The 24,075-nt window shown below is 37.4% G+C and overlaps 2 protein-coding genes across 9 annotated transcripts; one reads left to right on the top strand and one right to left on the bottom strand.

The window, feature by feature from the left end:
• Positions 1 to 2,937: 2,937 nt before the first annotated feature.
• LOC122279049 lies at positions 2,938 to 5,539 on the top strand. Of its 5 annotated transcripts, none has more exons than XR_006229432.1 (5): positions 2,938 to 3,108; positions 3,263 to 3,490; positions 3,581 to 3,850; positions 3,966 to 4,098; positions 5,191 to 5,539. XR_006229432.1 is itself a non-coding variant. In XM_043089359.1 (4 exons), the coding sequence occupies exons 2-4, from the start codon at positions 3,763 to 3,765 to the stop codon at positions 5,286 to 5,288; spliced, it is 324 nt and encodes a 107-aa protein (XP_042945293.1). In that variant the 5' UTR covers positions 2,944 to 3,108; positions 3,581 to 3,762; the 3' UTR covers positions 5,289 to 5,539. The 5 variants fall into 5 exon arrangements, 2 of the variants coding, with proteins under 2 accessions (XP_042945293.1, XP_042945291.1); XR_006229431.1 differs by having other exon boundaries at positions 2,945 to 3,108; positions 3,277 to 3,490; XM_043089359.1 differs by lacking the exon at positions 3,263 to 3,490 and having other exon boundaries at positions 2,944 to 3,108; positions 3,966 to 4,103.
• A 443-nt stretch (positions 5,540 to 5,982) lies between these two features.
• LOC122279048 (bifunctional protein FolD 1, mitochondrial) lies at positions 5,983 to 17,313 on the bottom strand. Of its 4 annotated transcripts, none has more exons than XM_043089356.1 (7): positions 17,132 to 17,313; positions 16,821 to 16,889; positions 16,442 to 16,702; positions 14,680 to 14,996; positions 7,149 to 7,385; positions 6,896 to 7,063; positions 5,983 to 6,264 (listed from the first exon to the last, which is right to left on the bottom strand). In XM_043089356.1, exons 3-7 carry the CDS (start codon positions 16,650 to 16,652, stop codon positions 6,094 to 6,096), a joined length of 1,104 nt encoding a protein of 367 aa, XP_042945290.1. In that variant the 5' UTR covers positions 16,653 to 16,702; positions 16,821 to 16,889; positions 17,132 to 17,313; the 3' UTR covers positions 5,983 to 6,093. The 4 variants fall into 4 exon arrangements, with proteins under 4 accessions (XP_042945290.1, XP_042945288.1, XP_042945289.1 ...); XM_043089354.1 differs by having other exon boundaries at positions 16,836 to 16,889; XM_043089355.1 differs by having other exon boundaries at positions 16,836 to 16,883.
• Positions 17,314 to 24,075: the final 6,762 nt, after the last annotated feature.

Below are 24,075 nucleotides of genomic sequence, written 5' to 3'. Positions count from 1 at the left end.
ATATGGTAGGCTGATTTAACAGAGAATTTCCCATCTTGAGGTTTTTCCCAAAAGAGAATATCCGGTCTATGTGGTGTAATGGGAATAATGATTTTTAGGATTTCTGAGATACTACTTTGTTGGAACAGAGAATGTAATTTTTTAATATCCCAGGAGTTTTGTGGTTTGTTTATGAGATCTAAAACCTTGAGGTTAGATGCAAAGTCTGTTTGGGGTTCTAGAGGCAGAGGTTTAAAATTTTCTAGAGTAGGAATCCAAGGATCTAGCCATGCTCTCATCAAAGAACCATTTGTGATTTTGAAGCACATACCTTTTTTCAGCAAGGGCCTCATTTTCAGTATTCCTTTCTAGAGACTTGAGTCCGTGGTCTTTGAAGGAACATTTGCGAAGGCATTTGATTTTAAGTATTTCTTCGAGAGAAGCTTGTGCCATACGCCCATGTTTGGTTGACTCATTTCCTATCTTGTCTTTGCTAGTAAAGCAGCATTTACATTTTCTATTTGTCGTAGACCTAAGCCGCCTTCTTTTTTTGGTTGGCAGATTGATTTCCATGATTTGAGGTAGAGCTTGTGTTTTTGATCTTTTGTTTTTCCCCACCAGAAAGTTTTGAAGCTTTTGTTTAGAGACTTGCAGATTGACTTTGGGATCAAGTGTGTTGACATTTGATAAGTGGGGATGGTACTTGCTATTGTTCTTATTAGCATTGATCTGCCTACTTGAGATAGGAGTTTGGAATTCCAGCCTTCTAATCTTTTGTTGATTTTTTCCAAAATATCTTTGTAGTCATCTTTTTTTGAACGACTGAAAATGGTTTGGATCCCCATATATCTCATTTTTTATGACGATTCTTTGTATGACAGGGTCTCCAAAATTTCCTTCTTGCTACCAGACTAGTATTTTGCGTGATAAAGATTGAGGATTTGTTCTAGTTGATGCATTGGCCTGACTAGTCTTGATATTTCCTAAGGCATTTTTTATGGCCTTTATTGTTTTTCTTTTGCTTTCTCGAAGATAATTAGATCATCTGCAAAAGGAAGGTGAGATACAAAAGGGCCTTCTCTACTGATTTTTATACCTTCCAGATGTCTGGTACTTTCTGATCTTGCCAAAAGTCTTGAGAGTACCTCTATACATAGTATGAATAGAAAAGGCGAGATAGGATCTCTTTGACGGAGACCTCTATGTGATGTGAAAAACCCTGTTGGGGATCCGTTAATGAGAATAGAGAACGAGGCTGTCGTGATACACTTCTTTATGAGGTTTATCCAATTTGAGCTAAAGCCTAGTACTTTCATAACAGCGAGGAGGAAATTTCATTCAATAAAATCAAAAACTTTTTCCATATCTAGCTTTAGGGGCACCTGACCCTTCTTTCCCTTGTGTTTCTTTAGATGGTGGAACATCTCATGAGTAATAATAGAGTTTTCTCTAATATTTTAGCCTGGCACAAAAGCTGTTTGGAAAGGAGAGATGATTCTTGGGAGAGTTATCTTTAACCAGTTAGCCAGAATCTTTGTGACAAATTTTATAGATAACATTTGCTAGGCTGATTGGGTGGTAATGATGGGGGGAACTTGGGTTTGCTATTTTTGGGATGAGAGCTATGTGTGTGTGATTCATCTGTTTCAGGAGTTTCCCACTTCTAAAGAAATTTTGCATTGCTGCAATCACCTCCTTCTTTATGATATGCCAATAATGCTTATAAAAGAGGGTTGTCATTCCGTCCGAACCTGGGGCTTTGTGATTTGGGATTTGCTTAAGAACACCATATATTTCTGATTCCATGGGTAAAGCAATGAGAGAATCATTTTCAACCCTTGAGATGTGATTTTTAAAAAGATTCTCTACATTGTCTGGGAATATTGGTTCCGTGGAGGTGTATATGGATTTAAAGTATTCTATGAATGTTGATTCTATCACCTCTTGATCCAGTTTCCAAATACCTGGGCTTAGCTTGACTAAGTCGATCACGTTCCTTCTTTGGCGTATAGTGGTTGATAGATGATAATACTTTGTGTTCAAATTGTACTTTTGCCTCCAGAGGATTTCTTCATGCTTTTGTTGTTCTTGTAGATTATAAAGAAAAGTATTCTCTCTGTGTATGTTCCTTCCTTGGATTTGGTGGGATGCCTTGTAGCTAACTGAGCTCTGACTCTATTTGCTGGATATTTGTCTGTATTCTCCCAAAGTGATTTTTATTCTAGAGTTTGAGTGCTTTTTTTGTTTCCTTGATCTTGCTGCATAGGATAAAAGTGAGGTTTCCATTGCAAGGAAGGTTCCATGCATCTTGGATTATAACATTGCTTAGGGGTTCTCGGGTCCAAAATTCCTCAAATTTAAAAAAGGAGGCAATTTTCCTAATCTTCATTGTATTGAGTAGAAGAGGCTTATGATCTGAAGTTGAGGATATTAAGTGTTGAATAGAGGCATCTGGAAATAGTGTACTCCAAGTGACATTTGGACTAATAAATTTATTAGTCCAAGTAAAAGTTGGTCTCGAGAAGCCTATATCGATTAAGTCATGAGAGTCCATTAGGCTTTTTAATCCCCCAATAGAAGAAGAAGTGATTGGCCTTCGTCCACTTTGTCCGTTTGACATAATAAATCATTGAAATCTTCAATACGAAACCAAGGGCCTTGGAATGATTGATAAGTTGATTCCAACTGTGTCCAAAATTTAGCCTTATGTTTCCATTGAGTAGGTGCATAAACAAAGTAGACAACTATGGATGACTGGGAGGATCAAAATAAACCAAAACAGAAATGACATTTTCATTAACATTAACTAGCTCGATGTCTACTCCCGATCGCTACAGTAACAAAAGGCCTCCATTTTTTCCTGAGGCAGGAAAATATACAAAAAGTTAGAAACCTAGCCTATTTACAATAGTGGAAGTGTTTTTACTAGACACCATAGTTTTCGACAAAAATATAATATTCGGATTATATTTAGCTATATTAGCCCTAATATTTCTGATTGCATTTGGGTGGGCAAGACCCCTGCAAATCCGTATCATTGCTTTCATAGAATATTTGGAGGCATGGTTGAGCCCACCTCGTCAGCTATTTCCCCAGTTGAAGATGCCTTCCGTGTAGACCTACCATAAGGTTTTGTTCTTGCTGTTCCTTTAACTTTTCTTTCTTTCCCTCTGATTTTTTTATTGATTGATAAGAGCATGAGTGCTGCCTCTTTTTCTTCATTGCCTCTATTAGATTTCTTGCCCTCTATCTCTAAAAATTTTTGAACTTTATGTTTCGGGAGATGAACTTCTTCAGCCTCTGGAAGCAACCTTTTTTAGGAAGGTTCAGTTTCTGGCAATGTAGTCAGGATGACTGAACTCTTTGCCGACTCCACTATATTTTTTGAGAATAAACCTTGTGTTTGGTTCGGTCGTTGGCTTTCTTGATTAAGAAGAACTAGCTGGTATTTGACTGAGGGTGTATTGTTTGGATCTCGACTTTTGCTGTAAAGGATTGTGTGCATTAAAAGGTGGGCCCAACTTCCACTTTTTCTCCCTTTGCTGGTTGATTATTGGCTGACCAAACTCAAAAATATTTCCTTTTTTGCTGTCCGGTTCAGTGGAAAGTTCAGTTGAAGTTATAACTTTAGAGGATAATTCCTTCGGCCATGTGCGGAGTGGATTGGATGAAATTAATGGCTGAAGATTCTTCATGCAGTTGTGTCCAGCGTGATGGCCAAGTTTCTGGCTTCAAAACCGAGTAGGAGATATTCAGTGCTCTTATTTCTGAGTTCCACACGTGATGGCCAATTCCAGGTACTTGCTTCGGTGTCCAACTATGAGTGAACCTGCTGTTTGCTGGAGTATCCAGGTTTTCATGCTGAAAAGAGGTGAGGCCGACCGGTTGTAAGAGTTTAGGTGGATGAAATTTATTACTCCCATAAATTTGTCCTTCTCTGGTTGTTGGGATGACATTTAATTCTAAAGTGTTACTGTATTCTACAGTAATTGAGTTCATCTCCTCCATTGGATCAACCAATATTTTCTTTCTTGATGCACCACCTATCACGGCTGAATTGATGGTCGGCGGGGAAGGCTTGAAAATCATCTGTTCTAGTTTCTCTCCATGTTCAATCCGGTATGGTAAATGATTTTCGATCTTTTCTTTTTCAGCTTTTTCTTTCATATAAGTATTAAATTTATTCTCATGTGGAATAAAATTTGAGATGAGTTATTGTGGAAATCTAACCTTTATCGGCTAAGTCTTTTTGTTCATTGCTTCTGTGGTGATGGGGTTTTCATTTTGGGTTGTAAGCCAATGGAATTCCCGTCCATCCCTTGAGTGAAAGCTTCCTATACCTGGAAAAAATTCTTCTTGAGGGATAGCAATCCCTTTTCCCTTGTCATTTTTCAGAAAGAGCACTGATTCCTCTTAAGTGTTGAAATTTGATCAGGTATCAGAGTTTCTCCAAATAAATTTCCTTCAGACTCTGTTTGATGTAGTGAATTTTCAAAAGCTTCCTCCTAAATGAATTTGACCAAGGCTAGCTTTGAAATGTTTGAGTGACTGCTCTGAGTATGAAACTCCTTGAACATTAGTGATTCTGCATGCAACCATGGTCCAAAAGGTAGCTAATCTGGGATAATACTTATAAGGGTGCAGAAAATATGTGAGTGACCGATTCTACCACAGGCGTAGCAAAAGTCAGAGAGTCGTTCATATTTAAATGAAACCCATGATACACTTGATTACCTAGGTTTCCATATTCCTTGTTTCAGAGGCTTGCTGATATCTATTTCTACCTTGATCCGGATAAATTTCTTACTGGCCAATCCAAATAATGGGTCCTCATCCACACCAAGATAATTTCCAAGAGCCCTTCCTATTTTTGAGGCCAACTTTTCTGTCATGTGTTTTCTAATTAGACCATGTATTTGGACATAAAAAGAGGAAGTGATGAGACTGATATCTTGCCACGATGAACCTACTGGGCAGTTCTTGAAAATAAGTAAATGCCCTTTCAAATTTCATGGAGTTTGATTCATGATTCTTTGGATATCACTTGCCCTTTGAAACGTAAAGAGAAATAAGTTGACATCTAGATCTTCTACGTGAAACTTACTGACAAAGTTTCAAGCTGCTCTAAAGAGGCATGAAGTGCAGTCTTGTTGGGAGGTCGAGTGGCAGTGATTCTTCCAATAAGTGACAAGTCTTCTTTTTCTTTCGCAGGTTCTTGTTCTGGAGAAAAGCATAAGTCTTCCCATGAAAGTACTTCAGTTGGGTTGATCAGATTTTCCATATCCATTGCAGAAATATTAGAAGGATGAAATGATGAGACGAGTGTAAGATTGGGTTGATGTAAGGAAGAAAAAATTTTGTAGGAGGATTGAACTCATCTGGATACAAAGAGTTGGCTATCGTGGGAGTTTTTCCGCAGGTTACACATATTACATGTCAAGTTCTAATATTTGAGAAGTTATGACTTCTCAAAAGTGCTCTTTTATTTTAGTTGTGACTTTTCATAAATACCTTTTCATTTATATAAATTGTGACTTTTCACGAGTATCATTTCATTTTAGTTGTGACTTCTTACAAATGTCATTTCATTCTCTATAAGTAGGGAACCCCACCTGCAAATTTACTCACTCAAAATTTTCTAAAAAAAATTAGAAAAACATTTCCTCCATTTTTTTTTTTCTTTCTTTCTTTGAGTTTTTGGCCATTTTATATCAAGTTCGAGAATCTTATTTTGTGTGCACCGACAAGGCGATTAACGGGAATCAACATTGTTATATATTGAAAGTAGACTGTCAAGAATCTTAGTACATGTTTAGATTTGGAGGCAACGAAATCTACTCCAAAGAAAATGTCCATCACAATGTGCCTCAATATCGAGTTCTCTTTTTCTAATTTGTTCTTGTTTTCTTTTACATATTTTCTAGTTTACAAAGCATTTGCATTAATATTTTTTATTATCCAAATATTCCCAACATTGTTTATAGAAAGTTACCACCCAAGGTCTAGAAGGAATTCTCGTATTTTCTATCGTATAGAATAAAATCTCAGAATACAACAATGGCAAGAAGTCCATGACGCAATGTAAAATTTTGATGTATATTACATCTAGAGGTGCTAAGTAAAGTCATATGCCCGTTTGGCAGAGTCAAGAGTGTTGGATAGGAGCATGGCAATTGTCATCGGCCCAACTCCTCCAGGCACAGGGGTAACGGCCGACGCTACCCTCACTGCTTCTTCATAGCAAACATCTCCTGTGAGACGATAACCAAATTCGCAGCTAGGGTCCTGCACAATTGGTGAGTCAGCCCTCAATTATTTAAGTGGTTAGAATTTAATACCCCCAACCCAAAAAGTGTTGGATCATAAACCACTAAAAAAAAAAAAAATGGTTAATTGAAAATTAGTACCTGAATTTTCACATGTTTGCAATTGGAAGGCTCGATTTTTAACTTTTGCAAAATTGATAACTGAACACTCGCAATTCAATACCTCCCTTAATTTTACAGTTTAGAAAATTGCCGGCATGATTGACAAGTTACTGTCTGATTGGATGGCATGGATATTGATGCCATGTGTCATCCAATAAGAGTCTAACACATGGTTTGCCGTACTCATTTGAGAATTTTTTGAGGTTCAAGTATCAATTTCGCAAAAATTAAAAACTAAGGACTTAAATTGCAAAAATGTGAAAACTCAGATGATTTTGCAATTAACCCTAAAAAAAAATGGGATCCAATTCCACCTTTATTAATGGCAAGGGACAGAGATCTAGTCTATTGGGGATAAGCCACAAGCTTAAGATTAGTAATAAAGGATGCCAAACTGTGACCATTCATTCAATCTCCCTTATGCCACTAGTCCAGTTATAAACAAAGGTCACGAACAACATGCAAAAATAATAGCATGATACTTAAACCTCAATTGGGTTTGTCCCCACATCTATGACAACTGCACCAGGCTTTAGCCAATTGCCACGAACTAGATTAGGCACTCCTGCAGCTGTAACCACAATGTCAGCTTCACAGGTGATCTGTTCTGGGTTCTTGGTAAATGCGTGTACGATGCTGACAGTTGCATGGTGCCTCTGCAAAACCAGTAGAGCATCAATGCCTACATAATCTAGGAAGAGAAGCACTGTATGAAGTAAATTTTCAGAGAGTTGGTATCACCTGCAAAAGCAAGGATGTAGGCAATCCAACTATATTACTTCTTCCAATCACTACAGCTTTCTTACCCATGATTTCCACACCAGACCTCATCAATAACTCAATGCAACCTTTTGGAGTGCAGGGAATGAACAAAGGCTGCCTCCCTCTCATGGCTAGATTTCCTATATTGAGTGGGTGAAAGCCATCCACATCTTTTTCTAGGCTCATCACGTCCAAAATTTTCTCCTCATCCAAATGCTGTCCCATACATATTGCTGTAAGTTATCCATCCAAATCAACAAATTTTGAATTCACGGATAAAGACAAACTACTTCATTGTTCTGATCTAGCATATCATATGAATTAAATTGATTCATCAGGCAATTAATACATGGCTCTACGACCTGATCAGGCCTCTTCAAAAGATTTGAAGGTTTTGGCATATATTCCAGGAACGTTGGATCTTAATTATCGTTTACTACATTTTCTTGGCAAAGGAAAACTCTTAAATTGGAGCCATCTGCGTTTTTAGTTCAAAATACTGCCAGTTGGGATTTACAATAGGCCAGGTCAAGATGAGGATAAGGAGGAGAAGAAAAAAATTCAAGCATAAGCATTCTTGTCAGGCCTTGGGTTTGCTCCCCAATGGTCACTAGTTCGAGTCCCCTCAGGGCCACTGGAGGATTTACCTGGTCGTTAACTTCAGGGCCCCTTGGGATTAGTCGAGATGCGCGTAAGCTGGCCCGGACACCCAAGGTTATCAAAAAAAAAAAAACGCATTCTTGTCACACCCAAGCACTAGCTTCCAAGGGTTTGAGATTAAATTTTCTTGTACTAGGCACACGGGCCCATGATTCTTGCTTAGTTGGATGGGTGAGTTTTGTAAAGGTTGGGTGAATTATGTACTAAGACTGCCAGATCCATAGTTTGGTCCAATCTTAGACTTGAGGTGCCTGCCCAGGGCTTGTGAAATCTGAGTTTATGCCCATGAAGGCTGAAAAAACATACCTGGCTGAGATCTCTAAACATCCTAGTAGTCCCAATCCTTCAGGAAAACAAAGAAGCCCAAGTATACTAAGCTCCATACACCTCTGCTGCCCGTCAAGGTTTACATCCAATAACTCTAATCTGTTGTAACACGAGCTCCTGCAAACCTGTCGAGTATTAGGTCTCCAATAATCAACACCAAACTCTACAAACCCAAACCAAGAGTTGCAGCATACTCGCCAGAAAACTTCTTTGCTGCCGCCCTTCCAAATTTCAAGAACTATCATACTGAAACCCTAGCTGCCACAAGACCTGCAATCTAGAGTCCCCCAATCAATCAGGATTCTTAACCCCAATTAGACTGATAGTCCCACATTCTATAATTAACTATCTTGCGGCCCCACCCTTCTTCAGAAACCCTAGAGATTGTTTCAGAAATTCAGCCTAAAGATCCTATTTGTGCTGCCAGCATCAAACCAGAGAAACAAACCCTCACTGTCATACATCTAGAAACATAGCCTACTGCATCACCCCATATCCCTACCCTTTCCCATCATCATCAATAAATTCAAGAACTTAGGTGCTAAAATCAAATCAAAGCAAGAATCTGAAGAAAACTGCTGCGGCCAAAACCCTAGGTGGTGAGCAAAATCTGTTGAGTTGCCCTATACACACCTATTCTTCTGTGTCACCCCATATACCTACCCTTTTCCCACGTTTCCATTGTAACACGCCCAATGGAATGTATTTGGTTAGATGGAGCATTGCAAGGAAAATATGTAAAAATTGACTAAACTCAAGGATAGAAAAACTGACTAATTTCATTGAACTTGTCTGATTCCTTTCCTCAATACATCAATTAGGCATTTATACATGTAAATGGTTCATAGGTCTAAATGGGCCATATGCCTTACAACTAGTTCTAACCACTAAACCCATACAAGACTAGGTCTATTCTTAACTAAAGGTTGTATTACATTTCCAACATCAAGAACTTCAAGAAGGGGAAAAAAAAAATCTTATTGCAACTTGGGTTTTAACATTAAATGAATGCAAGAATCTAAAAAAAAAATGCTCTGGCTGAAACCCTAGGTGGTGAGAAAATCTGTCAAAAAAAATACACGTGAAGAAATCATTATTATATGATGCTGGCCATGTTTACAGCACTAAGCGAAACAAGAAAAAGGATTTTTGCTACCAAACTTAATACCTGAACCCCTTGACTTGCATGTCCCTTTCAATTCTAGTCAAGTCTCCAGGTAGCATCGATGCTTTCATCAAACTTCCCAAATCAATAGAACTCCTGGAATACCCTCATTACCTCCTCCTTTACGACATTCAGACAAGATTAGAAGAATGCCATGGTGAATCTTTCTGCTCCTCGTACTTTGTCACATACAATCAATTTTACCACTTGGTACACTCCATTCTCTTCAAACAGCCTCTCCAACCACACAAGTCTCTATTGATCTATGGTCTGAAATGCCAAGCCATCTAGTTTATGCTTCTATGCAAATTTTTTAGTCAGCAGTTGTTCATAGTATGGAACCAATATGATCCTTAATCCCGGATTGATCCGAGGATACTAGACCATCGATGCTGAGCATCTCAATGTCATTATTCCTCCCATGCGAGTTGGCCACTCGATGGAAAAATGTTGTACACCAATCCCCTCCCTTAGTCATAGAGCCCCCATGATTTCTACGTAAAGATATCTCTTCCATCAAGGTAACCCTTTCAAGTTCTAAGGAAACTTGGATTCTTCTTACTTTCTCCGTATCAGAAAGTGTTCTATTCTCTTCCACAACCTCCAAGCCTTGCAACTCCTCCAATAGAAACTTCTTCTGGCATACTTGTCACTCCAAGTCCTATCTCCTAAGTTGGATTGGACTCCAACTAGGCATGGGCCATACTTGTCTTATTGGATTAAAATTCTACGATTTAATTCTTTATATATTGCAATTGTTTGATTATTTAAAAGTTTGGGCTTTTGACTTTACATGGTAGTAAGTGGGTTATGATAGCAAGCTTACTTTCCAGCCCACTGGACAGCTTGGTGCCCAAGTAGTTTAGAATAGTTGACTTAATACATATGGAATCTTTTCCCCACAGATGTCAAGCTTTGTGCCTATTCATAGGGCTGCTGACACTAACAGGCCTAAGCTTCAAAGGCTTTCCGTAATTAAATAAGGAAGGTTTCAGTGGTGTAACTGCTGAAGATAGGACTTGGGACAGATAAGAAAGTTTTCTAATCTATCAGTCATCAAACTCCATGCAGCATATTAGACAAGCTTTTTGACTTATAAAAGCCAAAGGAATAAATTCAGAAAAGTCTTTTAATCCAGTCTATAGGTCGCCCCCTCCGTGACTTGAATTCCTGACATGATCCCTACTCTAATACCAATTATTAAAGATCCAACCATTGATCCAAAAGCCCTAAGACTGTTGGATAGTATTTTGATTAAACATTTAACCCTCAGGATCATAACAAAGTCACTTTCCCTTTGTAGCAGAAGTTGACTTGAATTGCAGGCTGTCACAGCCAGGAAAATCCCTATTAAGAGGCTTCCGAGATTTTATGATTAATTAGGAAAGTGACTGAACCTAGAAGATCTCTAGGTTCAGAGCTGTACGGTTAGCATTAAAAGCCAGCCAGCCCAAAACTCGGCCCCTAATGTTGCCCTTCTGTTAGGAAACCTGCTGCCAGTCCCAAAATCTCCCTAGTGGTGCCAGCTTGGTGCCCAAACTTTATACTTAATTTCCATTCAAGCCAACAGGAAGAATACTAGGAGGCATCTCGCCCATATTTTGACCTTGCCGCACCATAGGACTAATTTAAGGGAATTTCCATTTATTTTAAGCAAGGAAACTCCCAAGAAGCAGGGCTACCATGTCCAAGAAAAACCCTCAATAGGTGGATGTCGACTCCCTAGAGAAAATCTGTTCAGAGTCCAGACCAGGAAATCCAGCAACATTGACGACACTTTGATGGGGTGAGACCATAACCATAAGGTCAGATTCTTACACATAGCAAGACTCTCATTATTTAGACAAAACACCTACCTAAAACCTGGAGCAGAATTTTGTCAATTTCCATGCTTTCCTCTCATGTTTAAGACCCTAAAATAATCACTCTTAACATATGCCATTACACGTGTTTCACCACATCAAGAAGCCAAGAACTCAAAAGCATGATCTGCCCTTACAGCCTAGAGACAATAGGCTTATATCCCTCTGAAGCAAGTCATGAAAACTTGTTGAAACCACATCAAGAAGCCAAGAATTCAAAAGCATCATTGAAACCGAGGGAACCCACTGTACTTGCTGTAAATTCCAGCAAGCGTGTACACATTAAAAGATTGAATTTCAAGTATTATTAGACACTTTTGCTAAGAATAAACAGCACTAGAAATACCCAACAAACGTGTGACAGTCAAGTGGAAGTTTAGATATAAATTGACATTATATTGGTATATGTTGGCATGGATTGTTGATTATTTGCATAAGGTTAAGAGTTAAGTAACTGTGATGATGTGATCATACCCTTCTTGTTATTAATATAAACAAAAGGCGCTCTTTTCAAAAGTTATTCAATGTTTACATGTCTCTTCAATGGTTATATTATGGTAGCCAATGCAACATGTACCTTTTTATTATGAACATGATAAATGCAAAAGAGAATTGTATGTAATGCTTCTGCTTGCCATGATATATGCATACAACTATCATATGCAAAATAAGGGAAGATAAGAAAGAATAAGGAAAAGAACGAGAATGCATGTATGCTTTGAATATAATGAATTTTCATATTGGGCCATGCCTATAGATGTATTATGATACGAAAGGATAGGGGCAGATTGCAATGTTGGGAATGGCTCACTGGTAGTGCAGCTTGTGATGCCCATCCCTAAGGAGGATAGGTTTTTACTTAAAGTTCCAGGTGAAGCCATGATCACAAGGATCCACCCTTACACATAGGGATAATAGTGTGCCGGCCAGAAATGTATTAAAGGAAAAATGTTTATATATGTATATGATTGGAAATTTCGATTGAGAATGTTCTTTTATAAATGGAAACCTATCTTAATATACTATTTACTGTATATATAGTTGCTTACTGAGTATTCACTCATTTTTGTGTTTATGAGTTCACTGATCGCTCCTTCTACCAAGCCATGAACATGCATAATACAAATCCATCCCACGGAAGAGTATTTGGAAGACAAAGGCACCCTTAAAGGCACTCTTCTTTGTATGGACGGCTTCCTTAGGAAAGATCCGCACACTTGACAAATTAAGGAAATGCCAATTCAGTGTTGTATGTGCAAAAAGAGTGGAGATTCCTTTGATCATTTCTTACTTCACTGTGATGCTGATTCAGTGTTGTATGTGCAAAAAGAGTGGAGAGTCCTTTGATCATTTATTACTTCACTGTGAGAATATGCCACAACCTTATCAAATGATTTCTTTACCCGGGTGGCACTAAGTTGGGTGATGCCAAGAAGGGTGATTGATCTCCTAGCTTCTTGGAAAGGCCTTCAAGTTAACTCTTATATTGCAGCAATATGGAAGATGGTTCCTACATGCCTATGGTGGTGCATTTGGAGGGAAAGAAAGACAAAATCTTTGAAAATCAAGAGTGATCAATGGAAGAGCTTAAAAAATTGTTTTTCAATAATTTACTCCATTGGTCGTTTTTATTGATTTTAATTGAATGAGCTTCCATGAATTTCTTGTATCACTGAACTAGCATGCTCAGACAATGCTCTTGTCTATGTCCCATATACCTAGGTTTTTGCCTATTCTTATGATCAATACAATTTTACTTACCAATAAAAAAATTTATTTTATGCTTTTATTAAGAGATTTTTGTGGAAAATCAAGCACTTGAAAAACTTAAAATAAATGTTGTTTATGACTCCTTTATTAATAAATTTTGGATTGTTTATGATTTTTTTTAATCTTTTTTTACCTGGCTAGTATGAAAATGTTTTAAATATTAGTATCAGCCCTACCCCTAGAGGAAGGGAGTGTTACAATTCTGATATATATATATATAAAGAAAAAATCTACTTGCAAGTCTGTTTTTGTTTACAACTGAAATGGGTCCAACAATGGTTAAAAATTATTGGTGTTTTAACTCTTTATAACTTGAATGGTCCCACAATAAGTGGTGAGTAGACACACCACTTGTAAATGGCAAAATTCATATATAAAAGAAAAATTCTACTCATCATCCTTACACCACACACTACACATGATTTTTTTTTTCCTTTTTTTTTCCCCCCCTTACCAGGTATGTGGTGTAGGGATGATGAGTAGAAAAACGCAACTAATTTAGTAGGAATAAAATAAATAAAAACAAAGGAGGGGCTAGGAGCCGGATGGGTGTAAAATGAAGTTTTACACTCACTAATAACACTATGACACGTAGAAGCTCCACCATGATAAAGAATAGAAGTCCATGTAGTGTATCTGTCCCCCCCCCCCCCCCCCCCCCCCCCCCCACCAAAACAAAAAAACAAAAAAAAAGCCCCACTAAGAGAACTTGAACCTCTGCAGAAACAGAGGGAGAAATTGCAATGGTGAAAAGTTGAATTTATTAAATAGATGCATTGCCTTTAATGCGATTCTGGAAGTTACCCTTTTTAGTTTAACCTTCGGGATTTTCTTGCCCTTTTCCTTTTGATAATTAGGGGGATTTAAGGTATAAGCCTTTGCACAATAGGATCTGGATTTCAGTATGAATTTTAACGCTGATAAGTATTAAAAAGAAGTATAAGAACTCAAATGCGTGTTACTAATGATCGATTTGTGCAAGATTGACCAACAGAGACCAACAAACAATCTCTAAGGCCATTGTAAAACTGTGATTTTGCATCCATTTGTGCAAGATCGACTAACATAGACCAACCAAAAAAAAAAATCAGACATAACTAAAACCAACTCACTCTCCAAGATAACCAGACTAATCTTACCCAGACAACCAACTCGCAAGATAAATACGGAATAATCTCTATATGAAGAATGCAATAGGAAAAAACTTACGGATCAAGTGGTTCAGTGGGGTTCAGTGGGTTCAAGTGGGAAGTGGGTTTGTAGTGCTCCAGCGAGTGTGGATGGAATGGGTTCAACAGAGGGGGGAGAAGGAGATGATATTGGGTTTTCGACATAAATGGGATGGGTTTGAGAGAGCTCCAGCGAGGTTTTAAATGGAGATGAGATGGGATGGGTTTTCAACGGAGAGAGAGGTTATCGATGGAGATGATAGGTTCGAATAGAGATGAGAAAAGAGGGAGATTTTTGGGGAAGAAGAAAGAGAGGAAGCGAGGGGTCTGAGAATGGGAAAGGGGAGGCTGGACTCACATCCACAGTAATTCTCACAAGACTATTACGTGTCGCATTTTTACTGGATGGTGTAAAAGGGGAAGGACACCCCAACCTGTTTGAAGCTTTTCCCTAAAAACAAGTGAGGTGTTTTATGACCAAGCTTCTAACAAATTGAAAGATCCATTTTGTTACTTTCAGACAAAAGTCAAAGTTCTGATACATTTTAATAAATTACCTGTGGAAGAGGAAGTTGCAAAAGAATGCCATGAATTGATGGATCCGCGTTAAATCTTGACAAAACATTCACAACTTCATCTTCTTTACAATTTCCATGCAGTTCAGTCATTGATGACTTGATTCCTGTTTCTTCACAAGCTTTTATCTTGTTGCGCACATAAGTTTGGGAGTCCCTTCTCTGGCCCACCATAATGACAGCCAATCCAGGAACCCTTCCAATGGACTCCTTCATCCTCCAGACCTCACAAGCTATTCTGGACATAATCTCTCCCGCAATTGATTTACCATCAATTATTGCAGCAGTCTGCTCATTGGCTGAGGTAAATGTCATTTATCAACCACAGATCTCAAATAAACAAAGCAGAAGGATAATATGAACCCTCAGAATAAAGATGAGAAAAGGTGGAAATCCCAATGATCAAATTTAGTAATCAAACTGAGGGTAGAAGCATGATGGAACCTGGGACTTTGGACTGTTAACTGAAACTGTTATCAAGGTTGTGAGAATAGAATCTATAATATCTCATGTTAATCGCTGGGGAGAACTTTTTTGGCTTGATAAAGTGACTCAAGAAGAAGATATGATAAACAGGGAAAAAGAAAGAACCAAAATAATCAATCAACTTAATAACTAAATATCGAGAGAGTTCTAACACTAGACAATACAAGTAATCAATCCAGGAATATAGCCAACTCATGAGAAATCTTAAAAAATTATGTCAAGTTAAAAGACAGTCAGCATCAACTCAGTAGTTGATGCCACAAAGACAGCTTGGTTAAGCATGATATATCCTTGCCCCCAAAACAAATCCGTTTATTTAACCTATTTAAACCCCAAATTCACATATAGTTTTCACACTCTTTAGCCATCAAATGACCAACCAAAAAATCCTTAAAACCCTCTTATTTGCAGCTACTTCTGCAATACTGTAACCTCCACTTTTTTCAAGAATTGCTTTCTTGGCCTTTAAATCCTATCTTTTAGAAAGCATATTTGTGAATTTCAAAAATCAATACTACAAGCATTGATCAACAATCCCAAGCACTTGATCCATATAATTACCCTATTCCAACTAACAATCAGTTACACAGACTGCAAAATTTATACTGCCAGAAAAAAATCTCATCTGAGCCTGCTCATTGGATAAAGCATTGACTGTATAAACATCCATAAATTAAACATATATTAAGAAAATGGCATAATCACAAACATTAAGAAGAAATAGTACAAATAAATAGTTAAGTCATTTGGATATCCCTAAGAATCACAGGAATAAACATAGAGTTCAATATCCAAGTTAGGGAAGCTGTTTGGGGATTGTAAAAGTTTCTACTTGGGAAGAGAATGAAAAAGTGCCAATAAATTGACTTTCGAACAACCAATTAAAAAAGGTATAAATTATTTCTAAAATAAGAGAAGGAGATTCTTTTGATTGATTTAATAGGTATTTTCGTGAAAAATATAGAACTGAAAAAGATACAATATCTAACTGTCCTAGAGAACAATGAGCAGAATGTATATAATCCCAGTTCGTGATATCAAGCTGTCATTTCAACTTCTAATTGAAATGGATAAAAGCAAAGCGAATCTTAATAGCAAAAAGCACGAATTATTAACCAACCTAGAAACAAGAAAAGGAATGTCACCAAAAATAATAAAACCAAAAAAAAAAAAAAAAAAAAACACAAAAGAAGGAAAATTTGAATTAAAAGGCTACCGCTACTTAGCAACCGCATTGACGGGTAAAAAAGCTACTTACAGCATCGACAGGTCGATCGAAACTCGTTGGGGCTGGAATTAGTAGGCCAAATGTCAGGGAGGTCTAGCGAGACAAGAGATGGAGATATTAGAATTGGGTAGCTGTCATCCATTTGAGTGTTAATAGTCCTCGTTGTTGATGGCGTTCCGTTTCTTACTCCCTTCTTGCATGCCGCTGCCACCCTTCGCATCATAGTCCTTGCCAACATCATCTTCTTCTAGATCCGTTTCCTCCCTTTTCCAGGTACAGCATCATATGGGCCTACGTATGGGGATTAAGGGACAAAATTGACGAGACCAAAAAAAGAATAAAAAAAGAAAGAAAACCACATTAAACGGTTGTGATTTATAGGAAGAAGTCTAGAAGAGCGAAGACGGGCCTGAAAAACACTGACATCCTAAGAAGCGATCCAATATCTTGTTCGATGCTTATGCATGTACCTCTACAACTTTGCGTGCAGTGAAATCAAGAAGAGTAAATGAGTAATGGAAAGGAAAACATCAAAGATATGCAATTTATTAAACCTAGATTATAAGGTTTCAGAGATAAGAAATTTCGATCTCGAATAAGATCCACCCCACTTTATTAAAACCAAAAGAAAGAATCACATATACAACCACGGGAACACAATTCTCCCCACCAGTCATTATCACATCATGACCATCATAACAAAAACAAGAGACAAATTACCTGCTACCCCGAAAAACATTGGAGATTTGATGGGAGCGGCCGTAAGTGAGCATAAGAAAACGCCTGCAGCTACAGAACAGTACTTCAGTGAAGAGCCTTTGTGTAACAAGAACTGCACAAGGATCAGGTGGAACTGCAGCCCGCATCTGCACTACTGACGTCACAGATAACATGTTCAATCGACAACTGTATTGGCCTTTTTCTATCCAACTAAAATATCAAAATTAAAAAACAATTTTACAACTATCACATATATATACGGCTTCAATTTAAATAGATGATGGATTATATAAAAATAAAATCATTTTTAATAGACTACTGTATTTGCATTGATTAATTATAAAATAAGTTATAAAACCATTGTGGTAAGGTATAAATGCCACTATAAAAGACATGATACATTTCAATTAAAGGTCCAGTTGGAAGAAAATGCAAAAAAGAGTCCAATTAGACATTTTTTACAAGAAAATAGTCAATCTAGATTAAATATTAGACTTAAAAAAATAGCGGATGAGAGTAGCAAGGGCAAACGTTGACTGGGTATATAAAGTATGATCCGGAGAAGTGTAAGAAACACTTATTTCCTATTGTCATAATAAACGAGCTACTTTTTCAGTTTTGTAAAAGGTGAATGGTTCCAAACGTATTCTAAGTACTTGGAACTTAGACTTAACCTTCTATTCGCACGGTGGGAAATGATATTATTAAGTATATGGTGTCAATAGAGAATTGTTGAGAACCAATTAAAGAGCCAAATAGTTTGCGTTACCACTGATAGATGGACAAAATTTGAATTATATGTCTTTGACGGCACATTTTTTATATTATGATTGACAATTAAACAAAATGATTCTTAAGGTTTGTTTAACTGTCAATCATAAGTGTGAGACCATTGCAAAGGTTTTAGAGGCCGCAATAAAGGAGTGGGAGTTAGAGCATTTTGTAACATTAACGGTTGACAATGTCTCTTCTAACGATACCGATTTGGAGTATTTTAAGAATAAGTTTAAAATGACAATAAGCTAATCATGGATAGTAAGTGTTTACATATGAGATATGCTGCAGATGTCCAAAATCTTCTTGTGACTAACGATTTGAAAGATGGGAATGATTTGGTTGCAAAGATTAGAAGTGCAATGATGTTTGTAAGATTTTTACTGACTAGGCTTGATAAATTCAAGGTTGCTATGAGGGTTGCGGGTACTGAATTCAAGATTGGGTTGTGTCTTGATATTCTTATAAGATAGAACTCAACTTTCTTGATGCTAGAGACGGCCTAGCAGTATAGAAAGGCTTTTGACTTACTAGGTGACGAGGACATGGAATATGCCAAACATTTTAAGGATGATGGGAGATTGGGCAAACCTAATAATGATGATCGGGATGTAGCGGGGACTTTTGTAGGATTTTTTGAGGTTTTTCTATGAGGTTACAACCACCATTTTTAGGTCTTTGTACGTTTGATCCAATAAATGTTGTCAGCAAGTATGTCACATGAAATAACAATTAGATGAAATGTGCATGAGTGACCAAAGTAGGTTGCATGATTCAAAAATGAGCATGAGTACTAATTATGACAAGTGTTGAGGAAATTTGAGTAGGATAAACATTTTCCTATATGTGGATGTTGTTCTTGACCTCTAGTACAAAATTGATGGCATGGTGTATAGATTGGAAATAGTCAACAAGAAGGCATGAGCGAATCAAATTGCGGTAAGGGTTAAGGAAACCCCCCTCAATAGATCGTTTGATGAGTTTGCTGCACTTAGGGATGATAATATTCCGGCTCCTACACCTACTGTATCGCCTCCACCCGAAGTCGGGGGTTTCAAACGATATAGGTGGGTTAAGAGTTATGAGATTGTTTCCAATATTTGAAAGCCTACATATGGCTAATTGGAGTTGGATAGGTACTTGGTAGCAAAGATGCACACATTTATGCGGCATTTTGATATCTATTTTGATATCTTATTTTGGTGGAAGGTCAATGACATCTCTATTACTACCGTAACCTTAGAGTTGGCCTTTAACACTGAGGAGTTCATATTGGATCCATTATAGAATTCATTGTCTCTTACCACATTGAGGGATTGATTTGCACTTATAATTAAATCAAATGGAAGCCAATTCATATTTCGGATGTGGTAAACTTTGAGGAGGCTGACAATGAAGATAGTGGTGATTAGCCTAGATCCGTAATAGGTCTTAATTCATTTATTTGCTTTTGCTTATAATATATTGTTTTCTTACTTATATTTATTTAACCACACTTAATTTGAAATTCAATTATTATAGGGACAACTTCGAGAAGTGAGGCTACGTCTATATCGGCCGCAGTATGACTTTGATCCACCAGCCATTGGTTTGTAAAATTTTTCTTTTAATTATTTGTATTTTTTTTTAAATATTTATATAATGTTTATGATTCTTATTTTTTTTCTTTTATTTTTTTCAAGTTTTATAGTCTCACTGTCACATGCACAATCCTAATCTCAGTGATCTCATATTGATCTCAATCTCATCTTGGTTTGTACTTCTAAGTTTTTCACTTTCTTTAAATATCTATATAATGTTTGTATTTTTTTTTTTTTTTTTTGTCAAGTTTTATAGTCTCACTTGTCCAACCCTAATCTCATGTCCCCAATAATCTAATCTTGTTAGAAAGGCCTACAACTAGAAGCTTATGATCTCATCTTAGTTTGTACTTGTAGTTTTAAGTTTTTAACTTTTTTACATATGTATATGTTGTTTGTAATTCTAATTTGCTTTACACTTTTTTAGGTTTCATAATCTCATAGTCTTACTTGCTCACCACCTCAAATTCCAATCTCAAAGTCAATGTCAAATGATCTGCTACAATTTGTTATATTTTTTAAATTGTCTTATGAAAGTAAAAAATTTCATAGTACATGTCATATGCATTGAGTTTGTGAAACTATTTTTAAAAAGAAAAAGAGTCGTTTAAATTTTGTCACGACCCAAAATGCTAGAACAGGGGAATGCCTTAGTGGAACTCTTATGTCAACTCAGTAGTGATTAAAATGGAGTGATAACCCCTGGGTCAATGAAGTATAGTTGACGAGCCTCGAATGGTTCCTAAAAGAAAATGATACTAGAGCAGGGTTGCACCTAAAGCTAGTGGGCACCCTATGGTAAAGGCGAAAAGGCGAACTGCTGTACTAAGTGTGATTAAGAGTGAGACATAGTCACTTTGGTCAAATTAGGCCAATGGTTGATGCAATAACTAGCGGGAAATATACGGTGCATTGGAGAGCTGTGAGGTATCCAAGTATACGTTAAAGTTAAAGAATAAAGCTTTGAGCTCTAAGACATGCTATGCTATGATATATGAATAAGAACCCAAACTCATTTGTATGTTTTAAATGCTCAAGAATGAAATAATGAAAGATCTTTTGTGAAAATGTTATAAAAGTTCTGATACACGTTGTGTTTTCAAAAGTCAAGTGCATAAGTACAAGTTCATGTCCATGCATTCATTTTGGTTTGCTTTCATATGCTTATGATATCTATTAAATGTCATTTGCTTACTTATTGAGATTTTTTGAAATCTCAATTTGGTAGTTTTCACTATCATTCCCTCACCCAAAATAACAGAAGTTGTGACAAAAACTCAAGAGGAAAGTCATGGGGAAGTGCAAGAGACCAGCTCCCCAGATCCCTATAGAGACTCCAAAGAGACATGATGTCTCTCTGGAGCCATCCATTTTAGAGAGGCTGGAATCCGCCGATTAATTTATCATTGAAGTGTTGCAACTATTCGATGAGCTAAAAAGGGTTTTGAACCTAGACAAGGCTAAGTAGGATCAGCCTTGCTAGAAGACATTTTGATATGGGACCCCTTTTGATGCTAGATTGATTGTTTTGATAACAGTTGAAATGGTGGTCCCATGTTTTGGGAGTTCTTTTGGAAACAATTAAGTCTTTTGAAAGATTTTATGAAAACTATTATTTTGAGATTTTGTGCTTCAGTACCATGATATCTATCTTATTTTATTTGACCTAAGTAGAAGTTTCTGCTATGATATATTGCATACTGCTAGATCAATAGGTGCATTACATCTTAATTGTCATGGACGAGGGAAATGTAGCCTTGTGTTAAATGTCCCAAGCGAAGGTTGAAGGCTTGACGTTCGTCATCATTTAAAAAATATGAATCTAAAAAACTATAACCCACAAACAAGAAAAACAGCCATAACTAATTAGCCAATGCAAATCAAGAATCCATATTTCATAATAAGTTAGAGAAGGCAAGCAAACAATAAAGCACATAGCAGAATATTGTTTTACTTCCCAATGGATGAGACACAAATCGGTGTAGTGAGAATAGCAACAACAGATAACACAACCGAATGTGAAATGACTATGATTGTATAAAGCGCATCGAGGGTGCTTTGGGAGTAGTTGTCATACGCATTGGGCCATTCATGGGCCAAGACACATATGTGCTCAACGTTTTAAGGTGGGAGACCAACATCTACTAGATTATGGGCCATGGGCTTACTTATTACTTTTAATTTCTGTAAGGCCTTATAAGGCCATTAATAGTTTAGGCATGTTATGACAATTTTACCTTTTTTATTCTATTGTTTGTGTTTGCCAACTATTGGCTGATGTTCTATGGAAACAGTTAGAGGTGTTTCACTTATTATTAGAGGCTCTATCCATATAGAGAATCGTCTTAACAATTATCCTGAATACAAAATGCTAGAATTCTCTCTTCCTCTCTCTCTCTCTCCCTCTCTCTCTAGAAGTCTCTCACCCTCTAAGTGAGATACATTGCATTTCAAATTCAACTATATTTCTACTACTTGCTATAATTGATATAAGAGATTTTGATCTTTAAACTGTGATAATGACTGAGGGTACATGCATGAGCCAGCTAAAAGAAGGCTTAGTGAATCTCACAAGGTCCAATGATTCACAGTTTAAAACTGTTGGGACTAAGATCTTGGCTTTGAAAAGGCAATCAAACTCAAAGATGCAGCAGATAATAGCATTGACAGTTGAGTTGCAGATAAAGAACCACCACTCATCAGATGAGGAAGCTTCAAACCAGAACCATCAACGTAAACTTGGGAACATGCATGCCAAGATTAGTACATATTGATTTCCTAAGTTTTAGTGGGGAAAACCCCACGTGTTGGCTCTACAAAGTTAGCCATTTCTTTGCATTTTATAACACTTTACCCTCATAAGCTGAGACTAACTTCATTCCATATGGAAAGGCTAGGCACTGGTTTGGTTCCAGTACTTAGAAGAGTCTGGAAGTTTGGGTAGTTGGGAAGGATTAAGCTAAACTCTTTTAACTAGGCTTGGCCCTAGTTCATTTGATAACCCTATGGAAGCCTTTACAAGGCTAAAACAAGCTAGAACAATGGAGGAGTATAAGTCTAAGTTTGAGGCTCTCTTAAATAGACTTTGAGGGTTATCTAAATCATATAATCTTAGCTATTTTTTTGAATGGATTGAGGGATGACATAATATTACCAGTGATGATGTTTAAGCCCGACAATCTGATAACTACCTACAGCTCGGCAAAAATTCAAGAAGAACATTTGGGGGTGACAAAAAGAAATTATAAGGGGATCCTGCCCTTCCCTGAACAAGGAGCTTCAAAACACCAGTATGTGAATCACACCACAGCCACAAAAGGACTCTTAAAAGCCCAAGTCCCAGTACAAAAGATAAACCAAAACCAAATGAAGAATAGGAGAGAAAAATGCCTTTATTACTACTATGCTTCCAAGTGGAATCTTGTCCAAAAATTTCCTAACCCCAAATTGTTTTTGATTGAGGAATTGGAAAATGGAAGTGGGGAAGAAACTGGACAGATTGATGACCTAGTGGAGGAAGAGTTTGTGAACCTGCAATTGAAAGAAAACCAACTAGAGATCTCACTCCATGCCTTAGTGGGATCCCAAAATTCTAAGACAATGAAGATTAAAGGAAAGGTGGAAAATCAAGCAGTAGTGGTATTGATAGACTCAAGTAGTACCCATAACTTCCTAAAGCCTTCAGTAGTAAGGAAATGAAATTTCTTAGTTCATGGGAAGGAAAGGGTGAAGGTCAAGGTGGCCAATGTGAAAAAAATATCTAGTGAGGGGAGGTGCCCTAAGCTGAAGTTTAAATTGCAGGGAGTTGAATTTATGGCTGAAGTACATGTACTGGTTCTAGCTGGTCATGTGATATAGTGTTAGGGCGCAATGGTTGAGAAAGTTGGGGCCAATACTATGGAATTTTGAAGACTTAACTTTGGGATTCTAGTAGGGGAACAAAGATGTCTAGTTGAAGGGACTGACTCCCTCCCTCAGTATTGAAGAATAGGGCCTTCATAAATAAAAATAAACTAGAAAAAAATGGAGTGTGATTACAGCTCATTGAGGAAGAAAAATCCCAGGAGTTAGAACAGATCCCAGAATCTGTTAAGGAACTTTTAAAGGAGTTTTCTAATGTGTTTAGAGAGCCCCAGGGCCTGCCACCCAGCAGAACACATGATCACTCGAGAACCCTATTACCCAACACATTGCCTGTGTGGGTGAGGCCTTACAAGTACCCATACTTTCAGAAAGATAAAATTGAGAAAATTCTCCATGAATTATTGAGGACAGGTGTGATCTAGCCAAGCATACTCTTCCCAGGTGCTATTAGTAAGAAACGCCGATGACTCTTGGAGGATGTGTGTGGATTACAGTAGAGGTGCTACCCACCCCCTACAGGACGGGGCCACCCCATTCCCACCCCATATGGGGGTGGAGATTTTTTCCCTACAATCTACCCTCGTCCATGCTGGGGCAAGGTACCCCGTCCGCTGCACGAGGTGCAGGGGTGGACCTCAATCTATCCAACCTCCGCCCCTCCCTAACTGGGTTTCCACTTTTCAATTTCCAGTCCCTTTCCCATCCTCCATAATCCATATTCCCCAA

Source organism: Carya illinoinensis, chromosome 10 (assembly GCF_018687715.1).
Source record: "Carya illinoinensis cultivar Pawnee chromosome 10, C.illinoinensisPawnee_v1, whole genome shotgun sequence".
Classification (NCBI taxonomy): domain Eukaryota; kingdom Viridiplantae; phylum Streptophyta; class Magnoliopsida; order Fagales; family Juglandaceae; genus Carya; species Carya illinoinensis.
This window is presented reverse-complemented; position numbering and strand designations above follow the sequence as displayed.

What these genes read in the sequence shown, in the direction of transcription:
- LOC122279049 (XM_043089359.1), top strand. Translation starts at nt 3,763, where the DNA reads ATGGCCAATTCCAGGTACTTGCTTCGGTGTCCAACTATGAGTGAACCT. An exon ending in GGTTTTCATGCTGAAAAGAG is followed by an intron (nt 3,851 to 3,965) that starts GTGAGGCCGACC and finishes TGTATTCTACAG; the next exon opens with TAATTGAGTTCATCTCCTCC. An exon ending in TCCATGTTCAATCCGGTATG is followed by an intron (nt 4,104 to 5,190) that starts GTAAATGATTTT and finishes TTTCTTTCGCAG; the next exon opens with GTTCTTGTTCTGGAGAAAAG.
- LOC122279048 (XM_043089356.1), bottom strand. Translation starts at nt 16,652, where the DNA reads ATGATGTTGGCAAGGACTATGATGCGAAGGGTGGCAGCGGCATGCAAG. An exon ending in TCGATCGACCTGTCGATGCT is followed by an intron (nt 14,997 to 16,441) that starts GTAAGTAGCTTT and finishes CATTTACCTCAG; the next exon opens with CCAATGAGCAGACTGCTGCA. An exon ending in TGGGGACAAACCCAATTGAG is followed by an intron (nt 6,265 to 6,895) that starts GTTTAAGTATCA and finishes CCAATTGTGCAG; the next exon opens with GACCCTAGCTGCGAATTTGG.